The sequence below is a fragment of the Tympanuchus pallidicinctus genome, unplaced genomic scaffold (genome assembly GCF_026119805.1).
Source record: "Tympanuchus pallidicinctus isolate F22 unplaced genomic scaffold, pur_lepc_1.0 scaffold24, whole genome shotgun sequence".
NCBI classification, from domain to species: Eukaryota; Metazoa; Chordata; class Aves; order Galliformes; family Phasianidae; genus Tympanuchus; species Tympanuchus pallidicinctus.
This window is the reverse complement of record NW_026294741.1, coordinates 6,660,661-6,679,432: the sequence shown is the minus strand read 5'-3', so window position 1 is coordinate 6,679,432 and position 18,772 is coordinate 6,660,661. Positions and strand designations below refer to the sequence as shown.

General features: G+C 51.7%; 2 protein-coding genes across 5 annotated transcripts in view; both read left to right on the top strand.

Annotated features, from left to right (window-relative positions):
* ATP2A3 (ATPase sarcoplasmic/endoplasmic reticulum Ca2+ transporting 3) overlaps positions 1 to 6,342 on the top strand; it is a 36,094-nt gene extending 29,752 nt beyond the window's left edge. For 2 of the 3 annotated variants that reach the window (XM_052688740.1, XM_052688743.1), the window contains 2 exons: positions 669 to 741; positions 2,895 to 6,342. In XM_052688740.1, coding sequence (XP_052544700.1) covers positions 669 to 741; positions 2,895 to 2,970 — 149 coding nt within the window. In that variant the 3' untranslated portion in view covers positions 2,971 to 6,342. The remainder of the gene's footprint in view (positions 1 to 668; positions 742 to 2,894) is intronic. The other variant, XM_052688741.1, reaches the window with a different exon arrangement.
* Positions 6,343 to 10,380: 4,038 nt separating this feature from the next.
* P2RX1 (purinergic receptor P2X 1) lies at positions 10,381 to 17,952 on the top strand. 2 transcript variants are annotated; one of them, XM_052689071.1, is made up of 13 exons: positions 10,381 to 10,717; positions 12,666 to 12,813; positions 13,233 to 13,304; positions 13,548 to 13,617; positions 13,953 to 14,049; positions 14,282 to 14,362; positions 15,265 to 15,406; positions 15,888 to 16,018; positions 16,155 to 16,245; positions 16,520 to 16,585; positions 16,994 to 17,086; positions 17,376 to 17,423; positions 17,590 to 17,952. In XM_052689071.1, the coding sequence occupies exons 1-12, from the start codon at positions 10,581 to 10,583 to the stop codon at positions 17,418 to 17,420; spliced, it is 1,173 nt and encodes a 390-aa protein (XP_052545031.1). In that variant the 5' UTR covers positions 10,381 to 10,580; the 3' UTR covers positions 17,421 to 17,423; positions 17,590 to 17,952. The 2 variants fall into 2 exon arrangements, with proteins under 2 accessions (XP_052545031.1, XP_052545030.1); XM_052689070.1 differs by having other exon boundaries at positions 17,534 to 17,952.
* Positions 17,953 to 18,772: the final 820 nt, after the last annotated feature.

Genomic DNA, 18,772 nt, shown 5'->3' with positions numbered 1-18,772 from the left:
GCTCCCACCAGCTTCCCTGACCACCAAGAGGTGGAGGTGCTCTTGTTTTTGCAGACCAGTTGGAAGTTGCTCCTGGTGTAATGCTATTTAATTGTTGCATCTCTTGTTGGACTGCTGGATGCCTTGCATCACCCCAGCACATCTCATCACATAGCAGCAATCTTCAGGCACAGCCACTGGGCTGGGATGTAGGAGAGCTGGTTGGGTTCTTGGCTCCCATGCATGGCCTTGGTCTTCGCTTCACCATCTGTGCTCTGGGGATGAGTGTTTCTGTCTCCCACACTTTGTGTTTTGCTATAACAACCCAGCTCCAAGTGAGGTTTCTGGAGGCGGTTTCTGGAAAGGGATGATCCTCTTTCAGTCTAACATGAGCTTGGAGTGTTCCCTGCTTCTGGTCCCCAGTGCCATGTCCCTCAAGTGCTGGATCCCCTGAGCTCCTCAGTCACGGTGCTGTGCATGCCCACCATTCACTCTGTGTTTTATCCAGTAAGGGATTCTGATGCAGCTACTCAATCACAGCAAAATCACGCTTCCATCATCACATTTAAAAGAAATCATTAAAATCCTGCATCATCGTAATTCCTCTGGAGTTTGGCAAACAGCAACAATAACAACAAAAAGCCACTTTTAAATGTGGTGTTGTGATTTTTTATTTTTTTCTTTGCCAGGAATTCTCAGGACAGTAAGAAACATGTGGAGCGGGGAGCACCAATTGAAAACCTGCAGGACTCCAGAGAAAGGGTGGGCGTCCCCACGTGTCTCATCCCCACGTGGCTGTGCTTCTTCTGAAGCCTTGTTGAGTTGTGTGGGGACCTACCCACACTGCATCCCAGCAGATTTGGCTAGGCAGGGCTTGGGGTTGGTCTGGAGCATGGGACCTGCAGCAGAGAGGCCAAAATCTAAGGGATGGCCAAGGGCACTGGGTTGACGGCTGCCAATGTTTAGCTGTGAGTTTTGCTGATTCAGGTTTTGCATGGAAATGTTTCTCCGTTGATCAGACTGAGATAAATGGTGTTTCCATTACGCTGAGTTTTCCTCATCCCTGAGGCTGCAGAAAGCTGAGACTGGGGATTTTCACCCTGATCTCAGTATTCTGTGTTCCTCTCCCCACCCCACCGCTCTGTCAGGTGTACACTGAGTTTTCTGCTGTCTCCATTCTGGTTAAAAGCGTGAGTGGGAGCTGGCTTGGCATGAAATGACCTGCACATGTCCAGGCCAGGGGGTTGGAGGTGTTCTGCAGTCCTGGTCCTTCCCCATGTTCACACTGGGTCACTGCAGGGGCTGACCGCCCTCAAGGATCTCTTCTACTAATATTACTTGCTGTCCTCTGTGCATTTTAGTATGCTGCATTTTGCAAACCCCTGGGTGTGCAGAAGGTCAATTTCCAGGCATTTGGGCTCAGATCTTGCAGAAGTCCTTTTTCACAGTGGATTTCAAAAGGCACAAAACTCAGACACGGGTCCAAACCCCAAAGCAAACCCATCTCAAGGGTCAGTGTTGCTACTGCAGGGTCCTCAGCTTGTCCAAGGCATTGAGCAGCATCTTCACCAGGACATTAGGGCTTCGCCATTCCCCATCCCAGCCTGAGTCAGAGCCCTCCCTCATCTGCAGGGACCAAAATCCTTGTGCTGGCTCACTGTAAAGAGACAACATCCCCATCACATACCCACCTCTGTGGATGAGGGGGAGGGAGGATGTCCCTTTCTCTGGGGCTCTCAGCAGGGGATGTGTGACTGCCAGAAGCCCTGCACTGCAGCAGCTCACTGGGATCAGTGCTGCGCTGTGTCTCTGCTGCATCGTCACCCTTTATGGGAGCGCATTACAACTAAAGCCAAACACAAGGAGGCAGACCCCAAGCTGAGCTGTGTGTTTGGATACAGAATTACAGGAGTTTAAGGGCACTGTGAGTCCAGGTCCTGCTGAACCTATGGTGTGTGCTGAGATTTTGCATTTTCAAAAGCTTCAGCTGGGATTTATGGGCACAAGGCTGCAGTTAGATGCTTGCTGTTGGTGTACAACTGGGTCCCCATCCTGTCCCTATCCCTGCACCCACCTCTTGCACAGCTTCAGTGCAGAGCAGCTGGGGAAGGCTGCGCCTGATACAGAGCCACTCACTGCATGGAGTGCCCATGCAGTACCAGGTGGATAGCAGTGAGGTTTAGCATCAGGTGGCTGAGGGATGCTGCTACAGTAACTGCTCATTTCATCTTGGTATGTAAAGGGTCTTGCAAGCATTGCTAGAAGGAAATTTTGGCAGAAGATGGGAAAAAGTTGGATTGTTTGCTATTTTTTTTTCCTCCTTTCTGTTCTGTTGTTTGGTCCTTTCCATGGAAGAGGGCACTGTCCTCAGGCTGAGGCAGGACATGTGTTTGCAGCTGGGCTGTGACCATTCCAAAATCAGTTTTCTCCCATGGTTTTTGCAATGTGTTCAATGACTGGAGCCAGCCTGCTGCCATGCCTCTGTTTCCCAAGCAGAAAAATGGACTGAGCCTCACATTGCTGTGTGTGCTGGCACCTGTAGAGCCCAGGCTGAGAATTATAGAATGGTAGAGTTGGAAGAGACCTCAAAGATCATCCTCTTCCAACCCCCTGCCATAGGCTGGCTGCCCACACCAGCTCAGGCTGCCCAGGGCCCCATCCACGACCTTGAGCACCTCCAGGATGAGGTACCCACACGTCTCTGGGCAGCAGTGCCAGGGCCTCACCAACCTCTGAGTAAAGAATTTTCCCATACCATGTAACCTACATCTCCCTCTTCTAGTTTGAGGAGCGCTGTAGAAGTGCCATGGGTCACTTGGTCCTTGTGCTGGAAGTGCACGCGGATATCAAGACACAGCATGAGCAGCTCCCAAACCCCTGCCAATGCTTTTTCTTCTTGTTTTCTTTTGTTTCAGGAGAAGAGGACAAGAAATGAACGACACGAAGGAGACGCTCCAGGCTAAAGGACCCCAAACGTGTAACTCGGACTGAGGGTTTGCATGCGTGCCCACCGTGAGCAGCCAGCAGGACATGCATGTGTCCCACTACCAGACAAATGCGGGTGAATCGTCGAAAAGAAAAAACCCTGTTTTTGTTTTGTTTTGTTTCGTCGCTTTCCTTTTCCTGTACATAACAGTGCAATCGCTGGCCAGCTGGCGGAGGGCTTTGGGGATGGAGCTACAGGGCCACGGTGTGGTCGGAACGTGGTTCCTTGGGGATTTGTTCCTGCAGCATTGGAGACCCTCTCACAAAGCTTTGTCCCAGCACAGTGAGCTGAGTCAGGGCAGGGAGCCATGGGGGGGGGTTGGGGTTTGAGGCATAAGATGGGGTCTGTGGGGTGCGGTGGTGCTGGGGACAGCATCAGGGTGAGGTGTCCTGGAGGACCGCTGGTGCCATGGTTGTGTGTGTGTGTGTGTGCAGCAGAAGCTGGAGGTCTCCCTGTGCTGCTGTCCTCTGGCCCTTCGCCTTCTCAGGTTCATTCCACACCAAATCGTGGCGTGGTTTTGTCCGTTCCCCTCTATCTGATGTCTTGTGAGCTCCTACCTGCACTGCCATCTCCTCTGGAGGTATTTGAAGCCAAGCGTGGGGACGAACAAGGCATCCTCGTGTCCCCACTTGCTCCTGGTCACGCTTCCTTTGCTCAGTTATTTTCAATTATTTCCCTGCCAGGAGCTGTGCATAGAGCATAAGTCCTTAGGGGAACTGTGTGTTCGTGTCTTCTGCTGTGGGGAGCCCCACTGTCTTGCACAGCACGTCCCTGACACCCACCATCAGGGAATTAATGTATGCTTGTACAGAAGGTCCCCCAGCAGCGCCCCTTGGTGGGACACCAGCTTGGTTGTTTCCTCCAGGAGGATGGTGCAGGCTGCAGTGGGAGGTGGTGGATCAGGGCAGTTTTGGGATTCAGTCCATGGAGCTGCATGGTGGGTCATCCATCCCAGCTCCCCACATGCTCCCTCCCGTTTTCCTTCCTTCTCCCCACGATCCATCCTGGTGATGCTTAGCTACCCTCTACCTTTGCTTTCTCCTAAATCCCAGCCTGGAGGACCCAGCAGCACTAGAGCCAGGCTTTGTGACAGCATCTTGCTCTTTCACTTTTTTTGCCTCTTAAAAGCTTCCAGTGCTTTTCTTATTCCTCTTTCCCACGGGCAGGATCACACCTTGCCCTGGGCACTATGAGCAGAAGCCATCCTTCTTTCTTTTCTCCATCACCAGCATTGACAAAGATGAGCAGAGCCCCCAGACCAATGGGAATGTACAGACTTGTTATACTACTGAGCTGATCTAATTGTACAGAAAACCTTGCATGAGATGTTGTTACTGTATTTAATATATAATGTATTCAAGGAATTTTAATATGGAGCTCTTTAGGAAGATCTTTATAGTTACTCTGTGGTTAGAAGAAGGTTGTTGCTGATTTTTTAAAAAATTATTATTATACTTTGTCTTGAAGAAGTTTTATTTTTCAAACATTATGTCTGAGTTCATTGGTGTTCCATGGGGACAACCAATTCCTCTTAAAGGGCAATTTTCCCCACAGATGAGACTCAGCCTGGTGCAGAGGAACAGGACATGCCCCAGGTACTGCTTCCACCTTCCACAGGGCTTCCATAGGGCTGCAGGTGTGGGTTTGCCCTTCAGAAAAAAGGGTGGATTTCTCCATGGTTTGGTACAGATCATCCCCAGTTCTCTGTGCAGGGTGATACCCAGCAGGAATTTCATCCAGCACCCAGTGTCAGCACAGCATTTTATCCAGCACCAGCTCAGGGACTTCTGAGGAGATGTTCTTCTGTTTCTCTGGGGCTGGAAGATCATTTGGGAGAGATCAGAGCTGATTCAGAGCATCCCAGCCCATCAGTAGGATTTGGTGAGGTTTTCAGCTGCTCAGTGCCTCTTCCTGGGACATGTCAGTCCAACTGTCTGTCCCACCAAAGAGGACCTGCTCAGTCCATCTGCTCACCCTGAGCCTAATGGCTGCTGTGGGATTGTTCATTTGACCTGAGATGTGTGTGTGTGCAAAGGTCCCAATAATGAGCACGGAGTGATGGGTAGGAATCTCTAATATGTATGGAGAATTAAAAGAAAAAAAATCTCAGAGAGATGAAATCATGGCACTTTAACTCTTTATTAAATTCCTGCTGGACCAGATGGCCTTTAAAGATCCCTTCCCATTTAAATGATTCTATATAATTCTATGATTCTGTGATTTATGCTTGGTCTCCTATGATGCCAGAGAGCTTGGGGTGGTGGTAGCAGACATCCTCTGTGCCCACCAGCAGAAGGCTGTTGGAAGAGATGGCGTTTGGGTCATTTTATTGTTAACGTGATGCCAGGTTTCTTTCCCATTGATCTACACCATGGGCAGTGCTGTGCCATTGTGTTGCCATTTGGCTGCACTGAGTTACCAAATATGAGCCACTGTGGGCAAGAATTCAGAGCAGAGCCCCATCCAAAGGTTTGTTCTTCTGGCAGCAGCCAACTGCGTTTACCTTCTCCTTGTGAACTTCCAGACTCATCTCAGAAGTAGGTGATGAGTGCAGGAAACTCGGAGCAGGCTTCCCATTTCCCCTTCTCACTGGTTGAACCACATCTCTCTTTTTCCCCTCGTCATTTAATTTCTCACCCCCTCTGGTTGGGTTTCACTCCGTTCCAGAGGCTTTATAGATATTTTAGTGAAGTAGGAGAATATCCACAGACCAGATGCTTTTTCCTTTGTGCTTGGATGAGGATGAATGGCAGAACAGGGTTTTATTGTGTGCTGCTGTTTGTGCAAATGAGAGGTCCCAGAACCATGAGCATCGCAGTGGGATTTACTGTGGTTTTGGTCCACACCCAGCATGACTCTGTCTCTTAGCCCAGATGCCAAAGGTGCACCCAGCCCTGGTCCTGCCCTCTCGGTGCCATTCAGCTTTGGGTAGGTGTGGGGCATGAAGTGAGCCTAAATCTGCCTGGAGTGGCAGTGACAGGGGCTCAGGTTGGGCACATGAGACCCAGTGGAGGATGAGCACTGAGGCCATAGCATGCCTTCAGCCTGGGGATGTGCTTGTGGATTGATTCGGGATGCCCACACCGAATCCAGAATCTGAATTTGTGCTTCATAGCAAGAGATAAATCACTATATCTGGGGCGGGGGGAGGGTGTTACTCGAGGGGTAGAACTGAAAGAAATGAGGTTTCCTATTTTATTATATGAGAGATATTTTTCCACTCAATTATCGCTTCTGATGTCGCGTCCCAGTGCCCGCGGTGCAGCCACCAGGCTTGTCGCCGTCCCATGCACGCCGACCACTCTGTTCACACAATATTGGGCTGATTTGTTTTATACTTAGGAAATTACAGAAATAAAAGCAATTTTACTGGAGAACTCTGGATTTTCTGTGTTTTTTGTGCTTTTTCTTTTTTTTTTTTTTTTTGCCATTCTCCCCTGCCCTTGCCTGCCTGTGCAGGTTTGGGGTGCAGCTGGGAGCTCGTGGAGCTGCACGTAGTGTCTGAGGGCATTCTTCAGCCCTAAAAGGAGCTGTGCTCGCCAGATTGGGATTTCTTGTGGGTTCTCAGGGCAGCCAAACTAGAAATGGAGCTGAGCTTGTCTCTGGCATCAGACGACAAAAGGCGAAGTGAAAGAAGTGTCACGATCCAACTTGGGAATTTTTAAAGTACCAGCTAATTTGCAACACAAATAACAGTGCTAATTTTGACTGCATCCAGAATAGTCCTCACCTTAACTCCCCCCGGCTGAGTAGGTTTGGATAAGCCTTGCAATGATCTCTGAAAGAAATAATTAATAAAGAAGGAATAATGAAAGCATTTGGCCTCTGCTAGGGAGTGGAACAGAACAGCTGGAGATGGAAACTCATGGCCCCAGATCACCCAAAGCTCTTCTCATGGTCATGTTTTGCATGGAAAATCCTGCCCCATTGTGCTTTGGACCAAATCAGAGTTCACAGTGAGTCCCTCCATGTGTTTCTGCTGTGATGGGGCCCCATGTGTCCCTTCCCGACGCAACAAGGTGGAGAAAGGAGCTGCAAAGCTGGTGGTGTCCTAAGGAAGGGCTAAGAGAGAGCCATGGAGCAGCCATGAAGGGTTTTGGAAGAGGAGAGTGGTTGGCATCATCCTGCCGAATGCACTGAATGCAGCCTGCCATAGGGCCACTTCCATGCCAGCTGGACATCAAACCAACCCATCACAGCTGCTCCTGGGAACACGGTGAGCACAAAATTCCCCCAACCCCTTTTTTATCACTGTGCCTTTCACCAGTGAAGCAGTGTGTGCCATTAGAACCCAACACCTAGAGTGTGTGCTAATCCTACAGCAACCAAAGGAGCCTCTGTACCCCATGGGAAGCCTTTGGCATAGGATGGATGCACCAAACCCATCAGTGCCCTCAGCATCCTGGTGTCACTCGCATGTCTTGCAGCTGCCAAGCCCGCAACCAGGGATGCGAGTTGCCGTGGCAACCCAGGATGCAAACATCTCTGCCAAGCACTGAACACCACCAAAAACATCCGTCTGTCTGTCTGCACAGGGGCGTTGTGCAGAGCAGAGCCAGCTCTGCTGGGAAGGAACGAAGGGAGGTCAAGGACAAGTTAAAATTGGAAAGAAAGCTGAACATGCCGTTTCGTAGCCCTCGCTTGTACGTATCTGCCAGTTTTAGGTTTTTCTTTCCCTGCCCTTCCTATGGGTGGTGGAAGCATCTCCTCCAGCCAGCGGGAGCACAGGGCTCAGAACAACTAAAATTGCTGGTAGTGGCCACTCAGGGGATCTGCCTGGTGACCTCAGCCAGCACAGGTCTCTCTTGAACCCTGCTGTCATATTTCTGCCCCACTTGTCACTGTGTTTCGTTCCCTCCAGCCCCCAGATTTGCAGCGTGCTGCACATTTTTTGTGCTGAAATTCAGAGCTCCGTGCTGGAAGCTGCCAAGCATGAGTCTGGATTGTGTAATGAACTTCATCTATTATTATTTCCAGCACCCCCCACTAGAATATTTTGGAAAAGCAATGCCTGAGAGCCTGGAAAGCCTGTGTAGTGCCAACCCCAGCTTTGCTTTTTGGGATGAGGGTATGTGTGGCAGCTTTCAAACCCACTCTTTGAACGCTTTGGTGGTCCAGGTTTCACTGTGAAATGAGGATTCCCTCACATTCCCAGATGTCCCTGTTAAGAATACTATATATATATATTTTTATTTTTTTTCTCTGGGTAGCCCTAAGTAGAGGCTGTGCAATGAGCAGGGCAGGAGGAGCAGTGCAGCCAGGATGCTCTTGAGTTGGTCCCAGCCCTTGGAGCTGATAGGAACAGTGGATGCAAGTGAGCCTGGTGCTGGGGGCTTGGCAGCGCCAGGCAGGGAGGGTAGACCTAAGCCAGCATTTAGGCAACACTGTCCTAAGTGCTAACATTGGCGTGTTAATGCTTTGTTTGCCATTATGTGCTTTTTTATCTCCCAGAACGGAGCTGATGGACTCACTGTCCTCACTCTGCCCAGTTTTATGCTCTGTCCCTATTGTTTTTTTTTATTATCTTTTTGTTAGCCCTTGCAGTTACATGTTCACCAGAGAACTTTAAGAGGGAAGCTCTAGTCCGGCACAGGGATCCCAGCAACTGCACAGCAGCATGGCTCCAGGAACCCAGTGAAGTTCTGCAGGCAACTACAGCCCAGAGGCAGGTACGTCCCATACAAACACCATTTAATTCATGGGCTCACGCACAGTGCTTCCCTATGTTCACCATCTGGCAAGCTGCAAGGTTATCTCCGGGGAGAAGCATCACTGCAAACAGTGCTGATGGCACGCAGATATGCCAACCAGCTGGCACTGCTCAGTGCCACCTCACATTGTTATGGGAACAGGTAGGTTGGCAATGCCATCACACTCCCTGCCATAAAGTCATTTAACAAGCATTCAGCCCAGGGAGATGCGAGCCCAGAGATATGGGCCAGGTGCAGTAGGCGAGCTTTGGCTGCTGATCGGCCAACGGTTGGGTGCTGCAGGCATGGTGTTGGATGCTGCGTGCCCACTGCAATGTGGCTCCAAGGGACATCATGCCGGGTGGTGCCCATTATCTCCCGATGGAAACTATTTTGCTAAATCCATGTTATAACCATTTTATTGACTCCGAGTACCAAGGAGAAGGTTGGATGTGACTCTTTTACAAGTCATTTTGCTGTTAAATTTAGCTGTCCTATTTTCATTATCCCCATGGCTTTGGCAGGGGTGAAGCGCCTTCCCTAAAAGGCCTCGTTTCATACAGTAAGTTATTTGCTGCTCTCCTGACAGATATCTCAGCTTATAAGGTTTGCCTGCTCCGCTCGATAGCGGTATCGGCCTTCAATCTTATGTGATTAGCATCAGCTCTTTGCATTGCTTTTGGCTCTTTGTGTGGCTGCTTTCATGTCTCTTGGGGTCAGGATGTAGTCATGCCACCGAGCATCTGATCCTGGGCCCCGGGCTTTGCGGCTTTGGGTTTCTCCCATGCTCCCCATTTCCTGCAGCGTGCTTAGATTTGTTCTGCTTGCTTTGTGTTTGTGGGGTGGCAGCATGCTGAGCCAACAGGAGCGCAATGCCAAGCAAAGGGTGATCGGTGAGGCTAACAGGAATGTTCTGGAAGATTCAACCCATCAGGAGAAACTTCTCTGTGTTTTCAAAAGCGGTTCCCCAACACAGAGGAAGAGCAGAGCCACATTCTTATCTTGGTGCCCCTCAGCTCTGTCCAGGAGCTGTTCCCTGTACTGGCAGGAGTGCAGCAGGAAGTATTGGCATTGCTGGGAGCTTTGGAGACACCCCAAAACCTTCCCCAGCTACTCCCCAGCAAAGCAAGTCCCACCCCAGGGAACAGCTGATAGGATGCAATGCAAGTATGGGTTCCTGCAGCCAACACTTCTGTGCTTTGTCCATTGCAGCAGTGTCAGGCCCTGAATTTCAGCCCAGTATGTGGGATCCAGCCCCTGCCCATGATGGCCCCCGCCTGCATCATCCCTGCCTGCATCCCGCCAGCCCCGCTCCCAGCCGAACCTCTCAGGAAATGCTGGAGATGCCTCGCAGTGCTCGACTCAGCCCGTGCAAGTGCTGGGTTGCAGCCAATTCCCAGTGGGGCAGCTGAGCTGTGGAAGGAAGCCAGGCTGGGGTCCTGTGGCTGAGTGCCCAGCGTTGGGTTGGGGCTCCTGTGCCCCCATCTAGCATGGTGACATGGGGTCAGAGGTGGCCTTAGGGACATAGAGTGGGATACGGGTTAGGGAAAAGAGTGGGAGACCCACAGTCCAAATCCACCTCAGGGACCATCAGCACCAAACTCTGGGGTGCCTCTGATCCCGCTGTCCCCGAGCCCTCCCAGTCCCAGGGAGGGCTTCAGCACCCGTCCCACCCCCACACCATGTAGGGCACTGCTGCACCCAGCCCAGCACTTATAGGAAGAGGAAAACCCGTCTCTGTGCAGAGGAGGAAGCCTGACAGCCCGGCTGAGCACAGAGCACCACCGATAGCATTTTTTTTTATCCTTATCATTCTATTTATTTTTACTTTAATCCCTCTGCAAACAGAGGAGTGACGGCAGGCACAGCCCAAGCCGCGTGGCGGTGGCAAGCATTGGGGCCAGCGGCACAGCCCCGGCGTGGCCATGGGGCAGCGATGCATGGACAAGCTGTCCTCATTCCTCTTCGAGTATGACACCCCCCGCATGGTGCTGGTGAGGAACAAGAAGGTGGGACTGACCTTCCGACTGATCCAGCTCATCGTCCTGGCGTACATCATAGGGTGAGCTTGCTTTCCTAAATGAAAAATAGGAATGGAGAGAGGAAGGAGGTTCCCATCACTCCCATATCCCAACACGGGGGGGGTATACGGTGACGGCATCGCATTCCCATGTCGTCGTCACCCCGTGCTGTGGGGCTGCTCCCCACATCCTTCCCATCCCAGCGGTGCAGAGCCACGAGCCCTGCCCAGCCTCAGCGCCTGCTGAGCTGCCCTCTGCTCTGCTCCAGCTGCTGGCTGCTGGCCTGAGAATCTGTTGTTATTTTTATTTTCTTTCGTATGAAATGAGAAGCAGCTGGGGCCAGCGCGGTGATTTGTGAGCCCCAAGTGGCTGCAGACAGGACCATAAATTTCCCTGTGCCCTCCCTGGCTGCTGGAGGCCATACTCCAGGGCCCTGTTTTCCTTTGCTTGTAGGAGGCAGCCCCAAGAGCAGCTTAAAAACAGGGCACAGAAGAGGCAGATGGGCTGGAATTATGTGGGGACACACATTCTCAGGTACCCCAGGCCTGGTAAGGCTGGTCAGGGCTGCCTCCAACCATCAGGATCCTTCCTGCAATGGGGATTTGCCAGCACAAGGCGCAATGTTACGGGACACAAGAGTTGGGAATGATGCAGGAATCACCGCTGTGCACTAATGGGCTGGAAAGCAGCATCTGTGAGAGTTTGTATAGACAGGGAGGCATGGCACAGTGGGAAAAGTAGAGTAAGAACTGGGGGAAAAGTGAGTATTTATTGCACATGGAGCTCAGAGCAAGACCAGAGTGCCCCGGGAGCAGCAGCACCCATCACAGCGTCTCCCCTCTGTCCCTGGAATTTGGGGGGAGCACCCCAGAGCTGCCCTTTGTGGGGTGGAATCCCAATTCCCTCCTGCCTGGCTCACCAGGACCTCAGCCCCAACTGCAGACAAATGGCGAACACGCAGGGGCGGTTGCTTGCCGCAGGATTTCCTAAGGAACCGCAACTTAAGTAACCCAGCTAAAAGTGGGCTGGGCAGCAGGGAGAGAACAAAATGCCAACAGTGGGGGAAGTGATGCCCAGGGACAGAGGAGGATGCTGGCACGGTGCTGTTGCGATGCTATCAGCAGAGATGTGAGCACTGAGGAAGGTCCAGCATGTCCTGCAGCTCCGTGCTTGATGGCTCTTCCCCTTGCTTGAGGAGACACTGGATCCCTCCAGGCCCTGTGTGCATGCAGGATGGAGGCAAATGTGGGGCTGCCCAGCTCCCAGCCCACAGCTAGGAGAAGATGCCCAATATAAATTGTAGAACCCAGTACTGTTTAGGGTGAAAAAGGAGAGTTCTTCAGCAGCACATGGATTTCTGCTTCCATCCTTGGGTGCTGCCCCCTTGTCTCAGGGCACACCGGAAAGCATCATCCCCACAGTGTCCCCAGAAGGGCCGGCAGCTGCAGGGCAGAGCACCAGGCGGGGACGAAAACCAGAGCGCTCCTTTTTTAGTGCCAGGAATGCTATCCAGAATGGTCGCCTGCCCATGTTTATAGTCTCCCCGAGTCAGAGCAAATCCACTGGCAGCTTGTTTATGCCCTGAGTTAAAAAGTGCCAGGAGCTGGCCCCCGCCACCAGCTGGGAGATGCAGGCATCCTGCAGCCTTTGCTACAATCCCACCATAGGTTTCTATCCCAGGTGCCTACAAATCCTGCTCCATCTACCTTTGTGTGCCTGCAGCCACAAAATGCGTCACACATCCCAAATTAAATGAGCCTGAGGCAAGGGTTGAGTCCTGCAGCTATAGCATGTGCCTTGAGCACAGAGTGGGTGAGCTTCAGCAAGAGGAAATTCGGGAAATATCCCCCCCTGGTGATGGTACCTGGCCACAGAGATGTGCCTGTGGCATCTGCCCTCATCCCCCATGATGTCCCTCATCCTGTCCTGTCCCAGGGTGCCTCATGTGCCCACATTGCCATCCTCACCCAGTTGCTTTTCCCCATACAGGTGGGTTTTCCTCTATGAGAAGGGCTACCAGACACAGGACAGCATCGTCAGCTCTGTGTCAGTGAAACTCAAGGGCCTGACAATGACCAACGAGAGCACCTTGGGTCCACACATCTGGGATGTGGTGGATTATGTCTTCCCACCCCAGGTAAGGGGGCAGGAGGGGCTGGGGACTGCTGTCACCCCAACCAGGAATTTCCCCATGCACCATGTGGGCTTTCCATGGTGCAAAGCAGGAGGCTCCCACAATAACCCCTTGCCCACATAGCACACCTGGGAGCATCCCATGCTTGGGGCCCACCAGCACTGATGGGGCATGCTTGATGCCACCTAACCAAGGACCAAAGCTCCTACAATACCTCCACCTTTGGAAGAAAGGGTTCTGAACCATCTCTGGGGCTGGTGACACCATAGCACCCCAAGGAGAGCCCATATTTGAGGAGGAAGAAGCCACCAGCCCAGCCAGGCCCTGGTGGTTTTGGTGTCTCCTGTGCCAGCAGAATAGGTTCCTCTATAAAGGAACTGCCAACCGTGCCACTCATCAGCTCCTTGGCTGTGTCTCTGCAGGGAGACAGTTCTTTTGTGGTGATGACCAACTTCATTATCACTCCTGGACAGAAACAAGGAACCTGCCCTGAGGTAAACACACCTGCTTTCTTCAGTGGTCACAGCTTCTGTAACTTGGAGGGTTGTGGTGGTGGCACTGAGGAAGTAATTTTGACAGTGAGGAACTGGAAAAAAAAATACTCCTCTTTTCCCTGCTTACTCTGGATGCCCTCAGCTGGGAAGAGGTGTATGAATGAGTTCTGTCCCCAGAATGGGACAAACAGAAAGCACGGATATGAGGCTGGGATGCAATGCTCAGTGCCTTTCTCCAAACAGGCGCCAGACACTGGTCTCTGCAGCCAGGACAGCGACTGCAGTGAGGGGACATACAGCCGCCAGGGGCAAGGTACAGTCACCTGTGGATGCTGTGGTGCAGCATCCCGGGAAAGGGTCCCACTGGGGCTGGCCCTGCTTTCCTCTTCCCAGTGATGGCTGAGCTGCAAAAACCGTTCCTGACAAAACTAGTCAAGGCAATTGGATGTTTTCCCCAAACTGATAGCTTTCTAGCAGCTAATTGGCCACAATTAATTGTGCTTTTTGTAAAGAGGCCCGAAAGAATTGAGTGTGTGGTGCTCTGGACATCTCTGGAAGAGCTGGGACTCCAGCCAGACCCCACAGATCCCAGCATTAAGCTGAGTTCCCCAGTGTTCAGGGATGTGAGCAGCCATCTCTATCCCACAGGAATCATGACAGGCAAATGCATTAATTTCAACACTTCAGTGAAGACCTGTGAAATCTTTGGCTGGTGCCCTGCTGAAGTGGACTACCCCATCCCCAAGTAAGCAGAGATGCTGCTGCCCTATTTCCCACCCTGCTGGGGTTGGCAGAGCAATCCTGGGCTCTGCGCATGGCCCCGTGGCCCCGCTCTGTTCTCTCTGCCCTCACAGCAACATCGTGCTCTGCCATGAGCTCCATCTCCCATCCCATGGACCACCATGAAGCATCTCCCAGCACACACAGAGTGCTTTTCCCCCTTGCCGTGGACATGTGCCCACACTTGTGTTTTTCAGCCCTGCCCTGTTGCCAGAAGTGGAGAAGTTCACCATGTTCATCAAGAACAGCATCACCTTCCCCAAGTTCAAGGTGTCCAGGTAAGAGGTCTGTGAGAAGACTTCTGCTTGGCCGTGGCCCTAAGGGGGACGCCCTGGATGCATCTGCCTTCACAGAGGATGGCATCCCCCACCACCCTGCTCAGGATGGTCTGACTGCAACATCCATATAAATGAGCTGGTGGAGATGAACATTTCCCTTTCACATCTGTCTCAGCTTGGCTGGTGACTGTAGGAAAGGGGTTGCTGAAACTAATCTCTTTCCCTTCCCTTCTCTTCTTTCTCCCTGTTTTTCCCCATAAGAAAGCACTAAAACACTGCATGAGGTAGTGTGGTATGAACAGCTAGGATGAGCCTGCTGCCTCAAAAATGCAAAGCAGTAGGATGTGGGGTCAGACATACGCCAGCACACAGGGATTTGTGACACCACCACTCACATATCTCATTTGGAGCAAATTAGGAGAAGCTATTTGTGCTGAGCATGGGAAATTTCTCGCTAAGCTGGTCATGTCCCCACTCTTAAGGGGCAGTGACTGGGGCTGTGTGAGCGGGACATGGCAGGGGACAGCAGATTCTGGAAGGCGAGGGCAGCCACAGCCAGCTGTGGGGTCAGGAGGGGACTTCCTGTCTTTGATCACTGCCGCTAATTAAGAGCTGAGCAGAAGTGATGGGATGGGGATGACCAAAGCACGATGCTTGTGAAACCAGCTGGATTAGGAGGCTTCGTGGAAAGGCTATTTTGGAGAGAAAGGGCAGAGATGAGTGGCATGCAAGGCATCATCATCCCTTCTAGAGGAGATGGCAGAGGATTGCTATGGATGCTGTGAGACATGTTATCTACGAGCTGGAGCAACATGTGGGGCCAGGCACCTCTGGAGTTCCATTGCCATTAAAACGATTCAATGATTCAGATCTTCAGACTCCCTTTTGATTTTCTGTTGCAGGCGCAACTTAGTGGAGGGCGTCACCACGCAGTACCTGAAGAAATGCACGTACCACAAAGTCACCGACTCCTTGTGCCCTGTGTTCGACCTGGGATATGTCGTGAAGGAATCAGGTCAAAATTTCAGTATGCTGGCTGTGAAGGTAAGGAAGATTCTGCTGCTGTCCCCTGCAGTCATGGGGAGGGGATACCAGGGCTGGTGTCACTGGGACAAGGGATGCGCTCTCCCCAGCGCTGCACAGAAGAGCCTGAATTAAATCCCTTATGGATGGTGAAGCTCTGTGGATGTAGCCTTTTTCTGATTTAGATTTAAATGTAAGCCATGAAATGTAATGCTTTGATGCAGTGAGATTAAACCAGAGGCAAAGCTCATGGGAGAAATCAGGCAAGGACAGGCTGTTCCATAGGGGCCATAGAGCACTCTTTTGCAGAACTATTCTTAGAATCAGCATCATTGGATGGCTTGGGTTGGAAGAGATTTCAAAGATCACCCAGTACCAACAACCTGCCGTGGGAGGGCTGCCAACCACTAAACCACTCCTTGGGCTCTGCATGATGATCAGGAACAAGAGGGTATGGACTTGGTCTTAAGTGCAGCCCCAGTGACCGCTCTCTTGGCTGCAGGGCGGTGTGGTGGGCATCACCATTGACTGGAACTGTGACCTCGACTGGCCTATCCGGTACTGCAAACCTATTTACCAGTTCCACGGCCTTTACAATGACGACAGCAACGTTTCACCAGGCTTCAATTTCAGGTGAGGGCACTCCTCCTACAGGCAGAAGCTGGAGGTGATGGTTTTGGGATCCCACAGCACCCAGTGATGGCAGAAGGGATTCAGGGGGTTATAAACACCCAAATGAACCATTAACACTCCCCATTTAATGGGACAGATATGCCAAATACTACAGAGAAGATGACATGGAAAAGAGGACACTGTACAAGGTGTTTGGGATCCGATTCGACATCCTGGTGAATGGCAAGGTAAGGGCTTTCCTCGTGGTGCTCCCACTGGCAGTATTTAAAGGGTGTCCCTTTTTAGTTACAAATATAGGAAGTGAAATAATTTCAATCTGTGTGCCTAAACCCAAGCCAATCATATTCTTTTTCTGACCAATATGCTAAAAACAGTCCTTACTCAGCTCTTGTTTCTCTGAGCAGTGGTGAGCTCTGCAGTTGGAACCCTACCTGAAGCTGTCACATCTTTTCCTTGTGAGTCCACTGTCACACGACACCACTTCTATCTCATTTTATGCAGGCAGGCAAATTTGACATCATCCCCACCATGACCACGATTGGCTCTGGGATTGGTATTTTTGGAGTGGTAAGTTTGGATGTTTCCAGCCTTCATATAGCTTCACTAGCCTTGCTGTGACTCTCAGGAAGGAGGTGACCCCATGGCCCCTGTTCCTGCTGTGGGGAGTGCCATCCTACAGAGCATCCCGGGATCCTGATCCTGATGCAAGACACAAAAACTTCTGCATAATCCTAAGGGTGTGTGTGCTGCGTGTACCTAAATGGGAAGCACTTAACTTCTGATGGCTTAAGTTGCTCAGTATCAGATCCAGCACACTTCTGTCCTAAATGTTCTAACCCGGCTTTCAGGCAGCTGTGTGCTTTTCAGCACTCAGAAGCAGAAGGAACCCCAGTTCATAGAGCAAACTGGGTTGGAAGCATAGTGGGCACGGTGAGCTGGAGGGCAGCCCCAACCCTGCCTATGATTTGCTTCAAGGCCTCTGTCCTCTGTGACCTGCTCCTGCTGCATTTTCTCCAAGGACGGGACTACTACAAGCAGAAGAAGTTCAAGTATGCAGAACAGGAGCCTGTGAGTACTGGCATGTTCCTCCCTTGGGCGGGCGAGTGAAGGTGCGTGCATCCAGGAGCACCCAGGCACTGTCCTGAGAAGTGGGAACCCGGAGCCCCCGTATTCTCTCCAAAATGACGTTCCCAAATCACTTTCTGAGAACATCCCCATAACCATGGAATGTTCCATGTCCTTTCATAGGATGTGAAAACAGATCCCCTCAAATTCATCTTACATGTTGGATGTTAGGAATGTTCCTTTGTGGGGGGCTCTGTAAAAGCATTACCATTTTCTTTTTTTTAACTCCTAGTCAAAGTCAACTAAGAAAGGGAAGGAGCTGGACAGTGCACAGTGAGAGGTGAGCAGGGTTTCCCCAGGTCGGGAGTGATGGGTCTCAGGGATAGCCTTGGGAAGAAAAACAGCTGTGAGGACAGAACACCCAAACCCACTGTGCCCCTTTATCTGCAGCATCCACACTGCCTGATAGACCTGCACCCTCTTCCTTCTCCTCTTCCAAAATGCAGTCGTCATCCCCATCACCAGCTTCAAGGCAGCAGGAGCAGCGTCCGATGTCGACTCACAGGAATTCTGGGCACAGGGCTTGCTGGGACGCTGGAGCAGGTAGCACCTGCATGGGCCACTGGGGACCTGCTCTCACTAAGGCACCCACGGGACCTCCACCAGCACTGTGTGGGGTGCTGGACCTGTGCTGAGGTGTCCTGCACCCCAAGCCCCTGCAGCCTTGAGCAGATCCAGATTGAGGAGAGGGGGTGGAAGGAGAGCCAGTGAGAACCATGCTCAGCCCCTCAGCATGGGAAAGAGTTATTTTGTAAGAATGTATTTTATTAAAAAATAATAATAAAAATAAACCTTTAGTTTTTCTACTACATCCTTTTGCAGTGCCCATGCTTGCTCTGGTGTACAGTGCTTCTTGGCACCAGGGAATTTGTGCACGCAGAGCAATGCTGCAAAGGGTGTCAGAGCACGGAGGCTCCGTGTTGGACTTGGTGCAGACTCCCCTGGGCTCTGCCCTCCCGTGCAGGGCCGCTGGGCCTCTGGCCACAAGCATGGGTTGTTATCAGCCTTTTCACTGGGGTTTCCGTCTCAGACATGCTGGCTGGCTGGCAGTGAGCCATCAGGAGCTGCTGCCCAGTGCCAGCCCTGCTGCTGCCGCTGCCCTTCTCAGCTCCTTGCACCCAGCTGCAAAGCTGCCCTGAGCAACCCCTGTCCGCACTGCAGGATCAGCCAGCAATCCGGTGTGCAGCAGAGGGCTGCTGGGATGCTGAGCGATATTTCAGGGTGGGAGAGGCACCGTGGCTCCTATGGAACACAGAGGCCATTAAATTTGGCTGCAAACTCAGCAAACTTAACATCTAGTTGTACATTCCCAGTGGGGAGCTTATCTGCTCTGAGAAGAATGCCTTGGTTTCGAAGTTTTTTTTGTTTTTTTTTTTAAGATTACCCAGTTGGTTCCTTTTTTTGGTACTCTTTCTCCTGCTGCTGCCCTGTAAGAGAGGTGCCAGGTGCTTGAAGCAGTGGAGCAGAGACGAGGCTGAGTCCAGGGCTGTTAATCCTCCGTGCTGGCATCATGCAACATGCAGTGCAGCACAGCCCTCAGCACGCCACAGCCAGCAGAGGGGACTGGCAGACCGCAGCTCAGCAGCCGAAGATGAGAATCAGCAAAACAGGAGCACTCAGTTTAACCTC

Bases quoted from the DNA above. Each gene is read 5' to 3' on its own strand.
- P2RX1 (XM_052689071.1), top strand. From the start codon at position 10,581: ATGGGGCAGCGATGCATGGACAAGCTGTCCTCATTCCTCTTCGAGTAT. The intron at 15,407-15,887 runs GTAAGGAAGATT...TCTTGGCTGCAG, and splicing joins TCAGTATGCTGGCTGTGAAG to GGCGGTGTGGTGGGCATCAC. The intron at 16,246-16,519 runs GTAAGGGCTTTC...CATTTTATGCAG, and splicing joins ACATCCTGGTGAATGGCAAG to GCAGGCAAATTTGACATCAT.